Source organism: Fusarium subglutinans (assembly GCF_013396075.1).
Source record: "Fusarium subglutinans strain NRRL 66333 chromosome Unknown NRRL66333_c0000361, whole genome shotgun sequence".
Classification (NCBI taxonomy): Eukaryota; Fungi; Ascomycota; class Sordariomycetes; order Hypocreales; family Nectriaceae; genus Fusarium; species Fusarium subglutinans.
This window is the reverse complement of record NW_023502424.1, coordinates 11,256-26,647: the sequence shown is the minus strand read 5'-3', so window position 1 is coordinate 26,647 and position 15,392 is coordinate 11,256. Positions and strand designations below refer to the sequence as shown.

At 49.6% G+C, this 15,392-nt stretch overlaps 3 protein-coding genes across 3 annotated transcripts; 2 read left to right on the top strand and 1 right to left on the bottom strand.

Moving 5' to 3' along the window:
• Nucleotides 1-4,372: 4,372 nt before the first annotated feature.
• FSUBG_13590 (uncharacterized protein) lies at nt 4,373-5,389 on the bottom strand (the record flags this gene model as incomplete). The annotated part of the gene is made up of 1 exon (XM_036678498.1): nt 4,373-5,389. One exon carries the CDS (start codon nt 5,387-5,389, stop codon nt 4,373-4,375), a length of 1,017 nt encoding a protein of 338 aa, XP_036530951.1.
• A 1,329-nt stretch (nt 5,390-6,718) lies between these two features.
• Nucleotides 6,719-7,678, top strand: FSUBG_13589 (uncharacterized protein; the record flags this gene model as incomplete). Its single annotated transcript, XM_036678496.1, has 1 exon — nt 6,719-7,678. One exon carries the CDS (start codon nt 6,719-6,721, stop codon nt 7,676-7,678), a length of 960 nt encoding a protein of 319 aa, XP_036530950.1.
• A 2,527-nt stretch (nt 7,679-10,205) lies between these two features.
• FSUBG_13588 (uncharacterized protein) lies at nt 10,206-12,285 on the top strand (the record flags this gene model as incomplete). The annotated part of the gene is made up of 5 exons (XM_036678495.1): nt 10,206-10,414; nt 10,692-10,965; nt 11,434-11,542; nt 11,599-11,812; nt 11,949-12,285. The coding sequence occupies 5 exons, from the start codon at nt 10,206-10,208 to the stop codon at nt 12,283-12,285; spliced, it is 1,143 nt and encodes a 380-aa protein (XP_036530949.1).
• Nucleotides 12,286-15,392: the final 3,107 nt, after the last annotated feature.

Here is a 15,392-nt window from a genome sequence, read left to right as displayed (position 1 = left end):
AAATATACTTAATAAAGAGTTAAATATATAAATTTAAATATATAAAATTATAAGTTATTTAAGACTTTATTATAAATAAAATAGAAAGTTAAAAGGGTTTTAATTATTTAATAATATAAAAAGGGTTATTTATCTTTAGGCGTCGACGAAATAAAGAAGGGAGTATCAAGGATTGTCGCAGTTGATTGTAGCACCAAAGCCATCGATCAAAGTTCGCAGAATTGTTTTGAGGAATGCTTTCGGTGCCCACGATCGAGAGTGCGCTCAGAATTCACGGACCCAAGTTCAAGAGATTATGGAATTCTGATATAAATGGCTTAGCGAAGGTGGAATTGTTGACTTATCAGGCTGCCATCAGCGACCAACACAATCAACACCAGTAAAGAAACGGAGAACCAGTTCAATTTGACAAGTAAACGCTTCAGAGGGGGTAGTTCATTGAGAAATTGATATAAGGTCTAATCTTCCATGCCATGTAAGGTAAGACCTACACAAGAGTTTCAACCCCTACTCTCTTGATTGCGAGCATTGACGGCTGTATGGACGAATGCCATTCGGACAGCAACCAAAACTAGACAAGGATCTATCGCCATCCCAATTCGCCGAGAAGATAATGTGGCAAAGAAAATTCTCGGGTTCATAACTTTGAAGTTGGGGTGGGGGGAACATTGCCTCGAACACAGACAGTCTAGCTACGTACCAGACTCATCGAAATCGAAAACTGGAGTCCAAGGATCTTTATAGCATCATGGTCCGTTCGTTGTGTAGTATAGAAACCTAGATTGCTGGCCACGTAGCCAACAGAATCGGAATACAACGGCAGCCCATACACTACACCCGAATAGACCATTGCAGCGATTCCATCCATGGTAGTACGCTATGCCTTCGTCAGATCCGTTCGGTGTGTCAGCCGGCCACCTCGGAGTGAGAATGAAAGACCAGCGAGGCGTGCGCCCATTGCGCAGAGTTGCGAGGAACCCGTCTCCCGGCCTCTACATGAGCGGACGACCTGATTTTGGGCCCAAGTGTGTACGAGGATCCTGATTGAAGCTCTGCATTCCAAGGCAAGAGTCGACTTGCGCTTCCATCCACGCCTTGGTACCTGTACGGCCTCGAAACCCAGTTGTTGGAGCCTCTCTCATTCGTCGTAATGTCGAATGTTTGCCCCGAATCAGGATGATGGCTTCGGCCTCGATCTGGGCCTGGATCTCCGACTTCGCCCGGTTATCTGGCTTCTATTGCGTGTCAATCGAACCGGTGTTTGCCTGAGAGCTGAAGGGTATCACGCGACTTACTCTGTGCATTGTTCTCCATCGTCTCGAGGAGAATATGGTATCGTGGAACGGGTAAATGAAATTGGTCTCGATTGTGTACAAGATGAGTCGGCGCTCAAGTTGTATGACGGGTGTCTGCGAGATTTGAGGGGGTCGGATATTGAAGTGCTAGGTGCGAAGGATGTCTGTCAAGATTGCATCTCTGCTCCCTCAGGGTTGGGATGGCTTGAGCAACGTTGACATCTGCATGTGCCAAATTCCATGTGAGAGGCATTACAATCGCTTTCTGCCCCGAATCTTTGCCTCGCATCCTCTTCTCTTCGTCACCGCTAACTTCGCTTTGGCGTGATGTGGCCGCTGATATTCGCTGGCCGACGACCTTCACCTGTATCTGCATTATTACCATTGCGGTCCCGCTTTTGCTTCTGACACGTCGTGCCTCCGAAATTTCGTGCTTTTTGGAGAAAATGTCCCAGGCCTTGGGCCTCACATTGGTGTGTGAGAGGATTCTTGCCGGAAGCTTGGGGTAATTGGAAGAGTCGGCCTTTGCCCCCACGAGCGCCATGGCTCTATTCGTCAGGTGAAAATCTCAAAGTCTCTGTGACGGTGCAGAACTCTAGCATTCAACGGTTGACACTTGTTGTTGCATTGCCGGATTGGATTCGTGGGTTCGATCTGCTTTGCGTGTTATTCAGAGCTGAGACTCAACGCGCGCCTTACCTCCCTTTCTTTTTCAGGTGTTCCACGAAGAAAGCTTCCACGTTCTAAATAGTCAGAAGATTGTTCTGTGGGATCTGAGTTTGCGACGACCCGAGAGTCAGGCGCAAAACCTGTCAAGAGCTGCAGGATCATGGATGGGTCGCCGATGACCGAGATAACCTGTTGGTGGGCGTGCGTCATTTGTGAGAATAGGCTGGAGTTCGCCGGGTAGATCAAGGTGTGGCCCGCTCTGAGGCTTTGAGGCTTGTAGTAAGCCAACAGCGTTGGTAAGGCGTCTTTCGAGTTTGTCGGCCTCGGGCCACGATGCGCTTTAGCCTTTGAGTCGTGTTGCCAGCGTGTTGTTCGTGACGATCTTATTAGCTAGAGAATTTTCGTACGCAGGACGGATCAAGGTAAAAGGGATGAATGCGCTTGCAGGCCGTAGAAATGAAGCTGCTGGGTTTTGATGTTGTAGTCGCTGAAGAGTTTTCCAGCCTTACGTGCAAGTAGTGCGACACCTGCGATTGGCTGCCTCAATCAAGTGATTACATCACCATGGATGACTTCAACATCATACTGATAACGAAGGCCTGTAAAAGAATAAAGGTCACATTGTCATGATTTGAGAATCGCCGTAATTTCAATTTCTGCTATCATCATAATTCCCCATAGATCGTCTGCGTTATGCCTCTTGAAAATGCTGTGTTTCTGGGCGTGATCAATGCGTCGTTGGCCTCTGCATCAATTGGCACTGATGGTATGGATGTCAACTGCGGCGTAACAGCCACCCCCGGTCTCTCGCCTCCACTGTGCCAATGTGTGAGTTTTCCCATTACCAGACGCGGCGTTGTCTTCTTCTACCCTGCCACCGTCTTTCTCTGAGCCGCTGAACAATATCGACCCATGTACACGCAAGGAGGAGTTTCGAGGATATAGCATGGGGGCCACTGTTGTAGCTTCTAGAATGTTTGTAGTGATAATCAAGTGTCGAAATCTGCTGTGAGTTGTTAGTTGGTTGTCCTGCCATCGGATTGCAGACTACTCGCAGTTCTTTCCAACTTTCGGGTAATGGGATCAGTCTTGACTCCGATGAGCGGCGCAATAATCCCCCTTACTGAGTTGACGGCACAGGCCGTTGGAAACAATTCATAGCTATCCCAAAAGTAGCAGGGGGTGGAGTGTGTTGTGGTCAAAGTATGGCTCATGTTTGTATTTATTTGTTGTGTTGTTGTTGACAAGGCGATGACAAATAACCATTGCTCGACTGCCCAATACACTGCATTGATTAGCTTATCAAAGTCATACGCCGTGAATAACATGATCAGGCTCTTACCTGGAGACAATTAGCATTCTTGAGACCTTGGCCAAATGTAATCTCTATGTCCTTTGCGTCCGTTCGTCCGTACCCGAGGTCTGGGGAAGCGCTCCAGATCCTCATGGGAAAGTTAGCCAATGCCATGAAGAAGAAATAGGGTACTTATCTAAAATCCTTTATGTATCCTACCCAGCCATATTCACTATGGCACTTTTAGTCGTTTGGCATTTGGTATTCGTTGAGCCATCAGTGGCATGGCTCGTTCTGTCGCATGGCTCGTTCTGTCGCATGGCTCTTTTGGTCACCGAGAGCCTTCCGCTCATTGTGTCATCGGCCTTGGGTGCTTGTTTGGTTGCTTGTTTGGTTGCTTGTTTGGTTGCTCGGTTGCTCGGTTGCTCAGTTGCTCAGTTGCTCAGTTGCTCAGTTGCTCAGTTGCTCAGTTGTTTGGATGCGGGGTTGTTTGGTAGCACGGAAGTTGGTTTGCTCAATTGATTGATTGCTCAGTAATTTAGCCGTGGTTATCGTGCTCAAGTTGTTGTACTCGAGAGTAGTTCTTGTGGATTTGTTGGTGTAGAATTGCAGTAGCGAGCTGCACTAGATGTCGAACTCTTGTGTAATGAGTCCTCAAAATGTTTGTGAGGGTTGTTGCGTCTCTGCTTTGGCTCCGGCGTCGACCAGGCCGGGTTCCCAGGCGGCACCACGTGGAGGTTGCAGAGTCCGTCTTTGCCACCCGCCGAACCCCCTCAAAAGGATTGAGAGAGGGTCAGCTTCCCTCGTCGTTCTGAACGAGTGTATGGATAAAATATCGAAATTGCTATAAGGACAAGCCTATTCCGACCGAGTCTAGCACTATGCCAAGGACTCTTCTGACCAATTTCCCTCAATGGGCTGGTGCGCGTCAGACCGATGACAAGCATCGTAGCAACCGGAACTAGCACTCCTGACCGATGATAAACATCGCGTGCACAGGGACTAGAACTCCTCCTGACCGAGCTCGCTTCAATGCTAAACTCTTCTGTCCAACATTTGTTTGGCACTCGTCAGGTCGATGTGACAGCTGTTGTAACCCGCCGCAAGACTTCCATTAATTGAGAAGGTCGTCCCACTTGCCCTCTTGATAGGGGCTATCAGGTACCGGAATTGGAATGAGATTTTTGGCTATTTCTTGATTCATTGCCTCGATAACCTTATCCATTCCTTGAGCCAGTTTAACGGTTCCGTCTGGATTACGGCCGCTGACCTGGATGTTGTACCATGAATCGATAATGTTCTTGAAGGTTTCGAATTGGGCTTGGGTAATTTTGCCCTTCTTGAACTGCCCTTTGAAGCGGGACTTTCGATTCTGACAAGACCTTTTGACCCTAGACCAGTCGACGTTTCCATTTTGGTCTAGGTGGTCCTCGATACGTGGTGGAGGGTGGTGCGCTGTTTCATTGCGTGAATCACCAAGATGCAGGATGTCGATATATGTTTTCCTTTCAATACCGACACGCCCGCAAAGCCCTGCCACTCGATCCAGATATGGCGTTGCAGGGGGTTCTCCTGTACCATCAGAGTGCCACTGAGTAACGGCGTCGATCTCTGGCTGGATATGACCCAAAGTCTGCGAGGTTTGGTGGTCACGGACCGCTTTGAACTCCTTGAAGACCTTTGCTACCTGAACCGCGGTGGGACCGGGCACTCCACTAGCTGCCAACCGAGCTTGTAGAAGGCGGGAGTAAGTCTCTGCCCAATTCTTCTCACCGGCCTTTACACGGTTGTGGATTGCCATAGCCCAGTTTCCGATGTGCAGATCGAAATGTACCTTGTTGATGTGGGCACGTTGGGTATTGAGGCGGCTGTTGAGCCCTTTGACCTCGCATTTGCTTTCGATCAAAAGCGATAGAGCCTCCCAAGAATCCTTGAGGTTGTCAAGCTCGTGAGGGGAGGTTGCACATCGGGCCCGGTTTGTAAGTTTCGCCGCCAGCCTTCGGATGTTGGGGCTGAGCGACTGAATCTTCCGGGACTTGGCCGAGATGTCGGAGAGAACATCAAGGGCCGCATCGTTCAAGCTCGCTGTGGAGCGTGTACGCTTGAGGGATGCACGAGTAGTCGAAGCCATGTTCTTGTTTAATGACTTGGAACTGATGAATGTGTCAGTTTGGTTAACGACAGTGTTGGGATGTTTCTTACCTTGACTTTGAAATGTGATAAGCGTGATAGCAGTATGTATATGTGTGAGTCAACTGAATAACGCAAACTGAGCTTGTGTGTGTGTGTGCTTGAAGAAGAAGAAATTCCGAGTCTGATGTGGCCGCCGTTTATGATCGTGTCGATGTTCCGTCTTTGAGGAAGGAGCTGACCTGGGTGGTCTTTTACTCGTAGTCGACACAACCATCACCGTCACTTCCCAGATTGCCCGGTAGTTGCTTGATGCTATGAAATACTTTTATCAAGGTAGGTGCATGGTCGCGTGAGCTGCTCAAACACCTTCATTTCGGATCAATGAGCCCCTGGATGAGCTTTCCACTTCAAGATTCTGTCATTCAGCAAGCCTCGCTGTTGCAACAAGGCAGGAGACTTCAAGATGAATTGACATGGCGATGAAAGCAGCTTGAAGAGGAAAGAAAGCTGAGGACCTGGATCCTAAATGATAAAATGAATTAAGTGAATTACCACGTCTTTGGGATATCTTTCCCAAGTTTAGCTTAGATTTTGTCAAATTTATTTTAATGTTCTGCAGTCCAGGCACAGTTAGCCTTTTTGACTGTAGCAATTAGTTAGTCATTTGGTATAATGTCTAAGGGACTTGTGGCTAAGAGTTTAAATCAGCGGACAGAACTTAGTCTAGGCACGGGGTGACAGAAAGGTACTAAATTGCAACTGGCCACGTTCCTACGGGATGCTCATTACCAACTATCATATATTAGACTTTTTACCAGGAAAGCTTAGCAATGAAAATCGATTCCAGACTCTATCAAAGGAACTCTATCGAATCGGCCAAACCTGAACAGAAGAGAGGGCTGAGTGGTTCCGGCACATCGCTGGGTACAGGCAGCATTCTGGCTAGACTCCAAATGAAGTAAGCCTGGACTTTTCGACGTTACGAGTCCGTCTGTGTGGCCGATATACATGAGGCATTTCTTACCTTTCAAGGATGGACATGATACATGGCTAAGATACAAAACGGTGTGCGACAACAAGGTTTTGCCAAAGAGTTTGATCGCAAATAATATAGCACCTACGCCACGAGAGTGATGACTCACACCGGAAAATATATTCGGGCGAGGATATAAAAATACGTCCTGCTGCAGCTTCTGGTTTCCCAAACTCATCTCTTTACTTATCCTGATCATTTATTCTCAACGCCCAGAGTCGAGGCGCACTAGGGACTTATCGTTACCTCATTCTCAAATTATCTCTCTATTCCAAACCAAATCTTTGTCTAACTATGACTACTTTCGAAAGATTTAAGGAGCTTCCTCGAGAGCTTCGAGATCGAATTTGGAGCCTTGCCATCCGTGATGGCCATCCAGGAGCACATATCTTCGGACAATATGTGACCGGAACTTCCGGAAGCCGTCGTCTCCAATCTCAGAACAGTTTATATTTTGATTTGACCGAGCCTTCGTGGAGACGGTACTTTGAGAGCTCGAATGAATATCGCAGCGACGAGAATATTTCGGCATATCTTATAGACGGCGGCTTATGGGCCGCCTGTCAAGAGTCACGATGCATTATGGAAAAACACTTCAAACAGTCAAAACGAGAATTAGCTCCACGTGATCCTTATGACCATCGAAGAAGTTTCAGCCGAGAAGAACTCTTCAAAACCGCCACGTCAGGCTACTTCGATGGTACTCCTCTCGAAAGAGTGACAGTTTTCCCCCTCAGAGATCTCTTTATTGTGCAGCATGAAGACCTGGATAAGATCTATTGGGATGGCCTTGACTTCGACCTTGCTCTCGCATCAATAAGAGAAGGATTCTATGGTGTGGAACATATCGCAATAGAGTACGATCGGGCGTGGAAGGATGGACCTGCCAACCATGATGCTATCTTTACGTTTTCACAAGCCTGTGTCGGAGTAACCTATACCCTCTGGTTCCTCGACCGCTCTCTGAAACGAAAAAGCCAAGCTCCAGTGTTTGAAGAAGAGTCAGGCTGTGCCTGGAAGATCAATGCTTTTTATGCTAGCGACAGGAAATTTCTGGAGATCAAAGACTACGGCACCCTCTTCAAGGACTGGGAATATATCGGGCCGGTGGAAACCTATTGGTACGATCATATCGGTGATTCGCTGGATTTTGTCGACGAATTAGAGGCCAAACTCGATGAACAGAAAATCACTGATGGCTCTGAAGCCGAGGACCACTGTGTCGTTAGGCTTCTCGGATGGGCCCCTCTCTGAGCTACCAGGGGTGAATGGGGGAAGGCCCCAATCATATGATGGAAACAAAAAGAAGACAATCTTACTAATAAATAGACACGAGCTATATCTAAAATTATGACCCTAAGACTTGTTTGTTAATGTCGTCAGTGGCTAATACTGCCGTGTTTGACGAATGAATGTATTGCCCACCGAGACCTGATGCGAGTTCCGTCTCCCTTCCCTGAGACTGATGAAAGGATATGACCTTGACTTGTCCCACTGCTGGCCAAGTAGCGCTGTAGATGACTTTCCGGCAACCGGATGTCGATCGGCCCCATATCGGGGGTCACCCGGCCTCTGAAAGCTCGTATAGGCTTCGCAGTGGGCGATCAGCACTGCACTCACCTCGCCCCAGATGACTTCAACCGTTGCCACAGGCGGCGCGGAAATGGGGGCCCATATTTGGGGATGTTGATATGTCATCCGAATAGTGCGCTGTATCTACCACTACTGGCTATAAGTCGCATAGACGGGAAAAATCCTGATCGAAGGCTTGTCGCCTCTCACGAGAAATATCTTTGATGAGGTAGAAGGCTATTTTGTGACGACAGAGCCCATAGCATGCGCGGCCCAGCAGATCAACCACGTAATGGTTTATACATCGAGGGCGCGGACGGAATTGGGGGAGAGTTTCGTCGAAAGCCGCAATCATTCGAATTGTCGGAGTTGGATGTGGTTGCCATGGTACCTCGGTCACATCTCAATAGTTGTTCCCAGTAAAGATTCCATCATCATGATTAGCAAGTCTCAGGTATCAAAGTGAGTGAGTACAAGCGACGTGTCGTACCTTCGATGTGTTAGGAAAACAGTACGAGAGTTGGCATCATTTCTCAGTGATCAAAGGCCGTTCCGTAGTACGACTGACAGTTGAATACAAGATGCTACTTGCGTTGCTCGCGGTGCCATGATGCCTTCTCTGTGAAAGGTGTGCGACTCTTGGTCAAAGCGTAATTTTCGACGAAGAGAATCTCGGAAATGGACGAGGTTGCAGGCTGTGAATAGAGTTGGGTCGTTTCTTTTCTCGGGGACAATATAATCAAGGGTCGTTCAAGATATCGGTGTCTGCTAACATTCTCGTCGTTAGCCAAGGTCAACACTCGTATGCACCATGAAATACAGGTCGCGAGATGTGAGACCCTATGATATGGCTCTCCTGGTGCGATTCACTGCAACTGACGGTCGACGCTCGAGACTGAATTGATTGGTAGATGTCACGGTCGCTTCGTGTCGATTCCCGTGATAAGGAAAATCATGAGGGGAATACAACGGCGTGGGTCATGTGGCGAATGGTACTTCAGAGAAGACGAAAATGGGTGTAAGACCGCTCCTTGGTTCAATGATGCGAAAAGTGCCGTTTGTCATGGGGTCTCGTGTGCTGGCTTGACGCGGCATACAAAATGGTGCGAAGACTAGCATCAGTCAGAGGTCATTGAGATGAATATGGGTTACTTGGTTCATATCTCGTCAAAGATTAATGGTTGCTCAATGTGGTCCGTACTGTGTAGTTCGCTGACTTGGATTATACTTCGGGAATGATAAACGGGGACAGCGGCGGCGATGGTACCAACTGCACGCTTCTTTAATCCAAGAGCATCCTGAATCGCGCCCATTGAACAGGCTGATCCATCGCTCTCTTTTCTTGAGAATCTGAAAAGCATGGTCGGCACTGGGATGAGGGGCGATTTACTCTGAGCCTTGTGACTCTATTCCGAGATCGGCTGCCACCAGGCTTGCATCGATTTCGCTGTCATGCTTGACTTAGCGAAGACAGAAGGGTCTGAGGTCGTGCTTACAGCCAGTTGACTCGTCAGTTGACGATGTTTTGTGGTTTGACTCCCTTTTGATATGGGTTCTCGTCTCTTGATCGCCATAATTTCGACGGTTATCCTGAGTTCTGACCGAGCTTAGGTATTTCTGACGATCGGTTAGGAGCATGCCGCTAAAGTTTGTCGGTCTTCTCGGCTGGGTTTCTCAAAAGGTTGGGGTCGATCAGGAAGTACAAACATCAATCACAGCACTCATAACACTGAAAAAAGTGGTTTAAAATGGTTTGAAATTTTAAACATCGTTAATTTCTTTTACCTCATATCGGGAGACGAACACCTGGTCATGTTATGCTACTGACATGAAGACATTCGAGCAGTTGGACGAAGCGGAAAATGGTGATGGAGCAGGTGTCGGCAAAATCGCGGGTAAATGGGGCCGCTGGAGTGGCTGCATCTCATGTTTGCACCAGAGGGCATTCCCTGGCGACCCGCATCACAGCATTTACTCCCATTCTTTCTAATTCATCTTGCATCACGATAAAAGCGTCGGTGCCTTGATCCTATCACAGAAGGCGCGTCTTCTATTGTTTACCAGCCTCGTGATTCCTCTCTCTTTCCGAACCCGACATGCCGTTCAACTCGACAACAGTCCACACGATTTCTCGACTCGGCGCGAGATCTCTCGACAAGCCACCCTGAGCTTCTTACGTTGCCGACTCCATTTTTCATGACCATTTCTAATGTCGTCCTATGATATTGCAGACCTTTCCGCTGTCAAGAATTGCAGTCATTTGAAGCCCGACATCACCCAAGAACTCTACCACGTCGTCCTTTGGCTTACGACCTCAACTACATCGTGCCTGAGATCCATCCCCACCTTGGCGATTCCAAATAACTCAGAAGATCCCGGAGTGGCGGTAATGGTCGAGGGCCTCCACCCCGGCTTGAGGTAAAACCTGATCGAGATCAGGAGTTACTCCAGCGAACGTAGCTTTGTTCATCATGTCTTACTAGGACAAGGAGGACAATGCCGCGGCCATGAAGGCTAGAGGCATGTGCTCCCTTGAAAGCTTGCTGGGCAATTTGGACAACGCACTCACATCTCGCGAATCTCTTTCTGTCGTCAACGTGAGCGTTGCTCGCGAGGACTACGTTTCTGAACTATCTGGCGACGGCGTCAATGACGACCGTTTCGGGTAACCTGCCCCACGACCTCTCGCCCATAGTCTTCTTCCCGTTGGCTTTCACCCCACTGTACGGCCTCAGATTATCACCAACGTCTTTGTCTGTCAAGCCGCCGAGCCTGAGACTTTCGCTGCCGAGGCTCCTGTCGTCAAGAACACTGTCTTCACGGATGTCACCAAGCGCGAATTACAGTCCATCGAGCCTGGCGTCGGTTCTGAGGCTCGTCGTACTGGAAGCTTTGCTGCAACAGTGCTTCATGTCATTGGCATCGACGAAGCAGAAAATATCACTGCGTCGCTGCAGGGTTGCTTATACGTGTCGCAGCTACTGTGCTCTCAGTCTAAACGGTTGCCAGTACTGCTGCTTGTCTCAATGGTTCCGGTTGGGACGTGCGAGTCGCATCGCTCGCTAACCCAGTTACGACAATCGATCGCCACGATGACTATGCGACCATATTTCTTCCTTGGACTATGCATTAGTCGGCTGGTGAAGGCCTGGTGTCCCTAATGGTGCCTGGTGGTCCCTTGGCATATTGTTGGCGCAAAAACGACCACCCTGTTGCGCCTGCAATGTGGGGCGAAGGCGTGCCCTCCCCTCGCACTGAATATAATGCACTTCTATGTCCGACAACTCTTTCTCGGAGGCTCAACTCGAACTCTTGTGATTCGCGAACGGACCACTGGCACCTGGCTCTTCGGCGGCGCACTATTAACGACTACCAAACTGCGCGCGATCGACGAGTGGCTCGTGGGCCAGGCGTTCATCACTGCTGCCGCCATCTAGCATGCTCACGTCAACCCAAGTCGCAGCCAGGCAGTTCTGGGTCACCATTTCGAGCCCTGTCGACAGCAGGCTGTGCACAGCGGAAACTACTTTGCTGGAGGCAACTTTGGTTGGTGTCCGCCAATTGGACCCTCCTGAGACAGACGAGCGACACTGACCCGGCAGCTTCGACGATGCGGCCTACACTGCACTGCGATACCTTTGCGAGGGCGGGCAAATTCCGGATCCTGAATTCGATGGCGGCCCGCTGGTGCGCCACTCGTCGACCTTCTAGGCGAAAGGGGGAATGTGCCCAGCGTGGCCGTGTCGTCTTCCGCACTGCTCGTAGCGAAGTGCGGACTTCTTGGACGTCCCAGCATCAGGGATTCAGTGCTTGGATGTCTCTTTAAGCTATACTGGCACGCATCATAGACCCCGCGACTGCTAACGACGAGGATCTGCTGAGTTTCGCTCGTGCATGGATCAACATGCTCAGCCCGTCTCTGTACTAGGTGTTCTGACTACACGGCTGACAGCCGCTGGGACAGCGCTGAGGAACTGCGTGGTTTCCGTAATTCTTTTGGTTTTGACGATGCCGGCGCTCTCTGTATTCTTCAGTTCAACTCGCGCGCTAGCGCACCACTGGTGGCGGGCGTCTACCTGGTCAATCTCACACTGCCTCGAGAGTCCAACTTCAATTTGACCAACAGGCGTCTGCGCCTCCTCAAGTACGTCACGAGCATGCACATTGCGCACGCCTTCACTGCCGTGGGGCGCAAGCTATGGAGCGTCACCCCGACTTCACTGTTATTGAGCATTACAGTATCCTCGTCAAATGCCTCCTGGGTTAGAGCCTCTCACCTACCTCAGTGACGCCAGACACTCTGTGTTGGATGCGCCGAATTGGCAGGTTCTGGAGCCCGTTTGACAGTTCAAGGCCACGCGCCATATGACAGCAGATCATTCGTACAATGGTACCGCTACTTGGGGCGTCACGAATGCCGGTGTTATTCACCCCAACAAAGCTGGGTAAAGTGTCAAGGTGACATTATCTTGCTACACTCCAGAGCTATAGACCCCCCAACAGAGAAATTAGTCTCTCAGTCGCTCATCACTCTGCAGCGTCTCCAGACCTTCGGTATAGATCCAATCATCTTCTCCAACGTCTCCTCAGTCTCTATACCTGGCCCGCACGTCGCGTTGGTATTGATCCCATTGCTGTCCCGCTGTCTCTAATGGCTTTCGATGCTCTTTCTGTTTCAGCCCCCCGTAATCGATTGCTTGGTTCTTCACATCTTGGTTCAGGCTACCAATCCTGTCCGACATATCAGCAACAAGTCTCTGCCAGCTCTGCCCGCAGGTTGTCATAATGTGTTCTGAACGAGGACGTGATTCTGTGTGAATCACCCGATGAGCCATTCGCAACATTCAGCCAGAAACCGATCACCCAAGCTCTGTATTGTTCACTGGAAATATCAAAAGCAGACACGTTGGGGTTTTCCACTACTCTTTCACTGAAAAATATCACGCCAAAACCTTCGCTCTGCAAAGTATGCGTGCCCAGCTGCCTGCGTTAATCCAGGCGCCGGCTGAGGGGACCGAGGGTACAAGGACGGCGAGGAGATGTTGCTCATGAGAACACAGTGGAAGCGTGACGGGCGCGAGCCTCTCGAAAGAGTTCATTGGGGAAAGAGTCGGAGATGCAAACCCTGTCTACTTATTGCGTCGGGGGGACATATTATCAAACTTGTTTGGTCAGTGCTATCGCTTCTTCACCAAAATACTCCCGGAGACAGGCTCTTCTCCGACTTTGGAGCGATCAAAGGTGGAGCGCCAGGCCATTTCAGAAAGCGGCACTCGTCGGTCTTCAGTCACTTGCGGCTGACCAAGAAAGGTCGTACCATATTCAGCGGGCAACTGACCAAGATCTATTCTACTGACAAAGGCGCCCGAGACAGATCACTACTCAATCCCTGTTCCTCATATCCTCGATCTCGCACTGTCGACTTTGATCATTGCATATCGTCACAGTCCTCTCATGTGATACCGTTCAGTATCGAAAGCTCAGGTCTCGACGATATGACAAAGCCCAGCTATATGGCCTTCTAAGAAACTTGAAAATCAGCGGAATTCTCATCACCTATCACGATAATTCAGACCACCGACGGTTGGCGAAAGATGATCACGGCGAATTTCGCATCCGCTCAGAACCTCGTCGATCAATCACTTAACTGCAATACGGCTATCTCACGCCATGCGCATCTTGAACAATCAAGACGTCCGAAACCAAGTCCCATTCGTTCTACTTCGAAGAATCACAGACAAGTATTCCAGCGAAGCCCAGCGCCGAATCGCTGAATCGATCGAAGGCTTTGCGGAAGGACTGGGACTACAAGAAGGGGAATGTTTCTCCGTCCTTTCCGGTTGTCGACCCGCTAGCCGCGGCCTCTCTGGTGAGTGATTGACTCTCAATAGTACGCTATTGTTCACCACGATCGGTCTTCCTCCCCAGCCCTGTGAGCGGGATGTCTTCCGAGCACAACGGGTACCTCTAGGGGTTCAGCGACCTTCGCGGTTCCCTCTATCCACTGCCAAGTACCCGATCGCAAGTCCATAAGCCGCGAAGAGAAAAGTCCTCCAATGGATGTCCAAGAGGTGTATTTGAGATGCTACGATGGTGACTGCGTCTACTGCCTCTGGACTAACAGGGAAATGTGAACATCTGGATGGTGGAAGGGACAAAGGCTTGGTCCTCTGCATCTACATCTTGAGGAACAAACCTAGATAAATTTGCGAACCCAAACCGGCCACATATCACTACGTGGGCTCAGTGTAGGCACAAACCTAGCTCTAGCGAGCTCCCTTGAGTCGGCCTCTATGATTTCAGGCCATGTTGGCGTGAATGGATGAGTACTGCGTCTTCGGGCTGTAGTCTTTCTTGCATTCTGATATTTGGGCAGTCAAGTGTGTGATCTTCTGGTCGCCCTGCGGTTTGATTCTACATGCAATCGTTCCTCCGGTCGCTGAATCCCACGAGTCAGATGCATGATTCTGTCCCACAAACACCCTGTGTTCTGAGCCTCGCGCCTTTGCCAGCTCACATGCAGACCAAAAGGCACGGTCATGCATCATCGTGTAGGGTTCGAATGGGACACTGACCAAGGGCGGCGGTTTCAAGCCTTGCGGGGCATACGCTCCCCTGACTCAACTTTGTAGACCCTTGGCCAACTGTTGGATGTGAGTCACGCAATTTGCGTCAAAGTATTGACGGGGAATCAAAGAGCTTGACTGGCTATTTCAGGAACGAGATGGTTATCCCTCGTCACCATTTTGATTCAGCAGGCCCAGAACCTTCTATCTGACAACCGAGACTTCCGAAACGATATCCAGCAATCTCGCGTCGACAATGAGAAACTTCGTCTTGGAAACAGAACCCAGCAAGCCGAGTTTATGTCTCTTAGCAAATACAATGTTGACTTGTGGTCGAAACGCAGTAACTCCATGCTGCCGCCATGTACCGAGACGCCGAAGAGGCCAGGCCCCAGAGCAAATCACCGCTCTTGGAGAACAGGCCAAGAATGTATCACAACTGGGGAAAACTGCATCAATCTCAAGACTACGCTCAAATACTGCCGATAGTTCCGTGAGGATTCATTGCCCTCACAGTTGCCTGGTATTCTGTTTTTGGCTGATCACCCGAAGTGCACAGGCTCCGTCGCTACACGAGATCTACATGTTTAACAAACATCATTCACATCCACACCCTGAATTTCCAATCATCATGCCGTTGGTCCAAGTACATGTCCAAAAAGAGCCTTTGCGGTGGAAGGGCGCATCCCCGATTTCCTAGAGGCAACCTGTTTCCAAGGGGGGCAGACGGCAGATAAAAAGACATGTAAAAATGAGATCAGGGCGAGACCCCCGGGGTAATGGAGGTAACTAATCACAACTCCATTCACGAGAATGCGATTTTCGACATC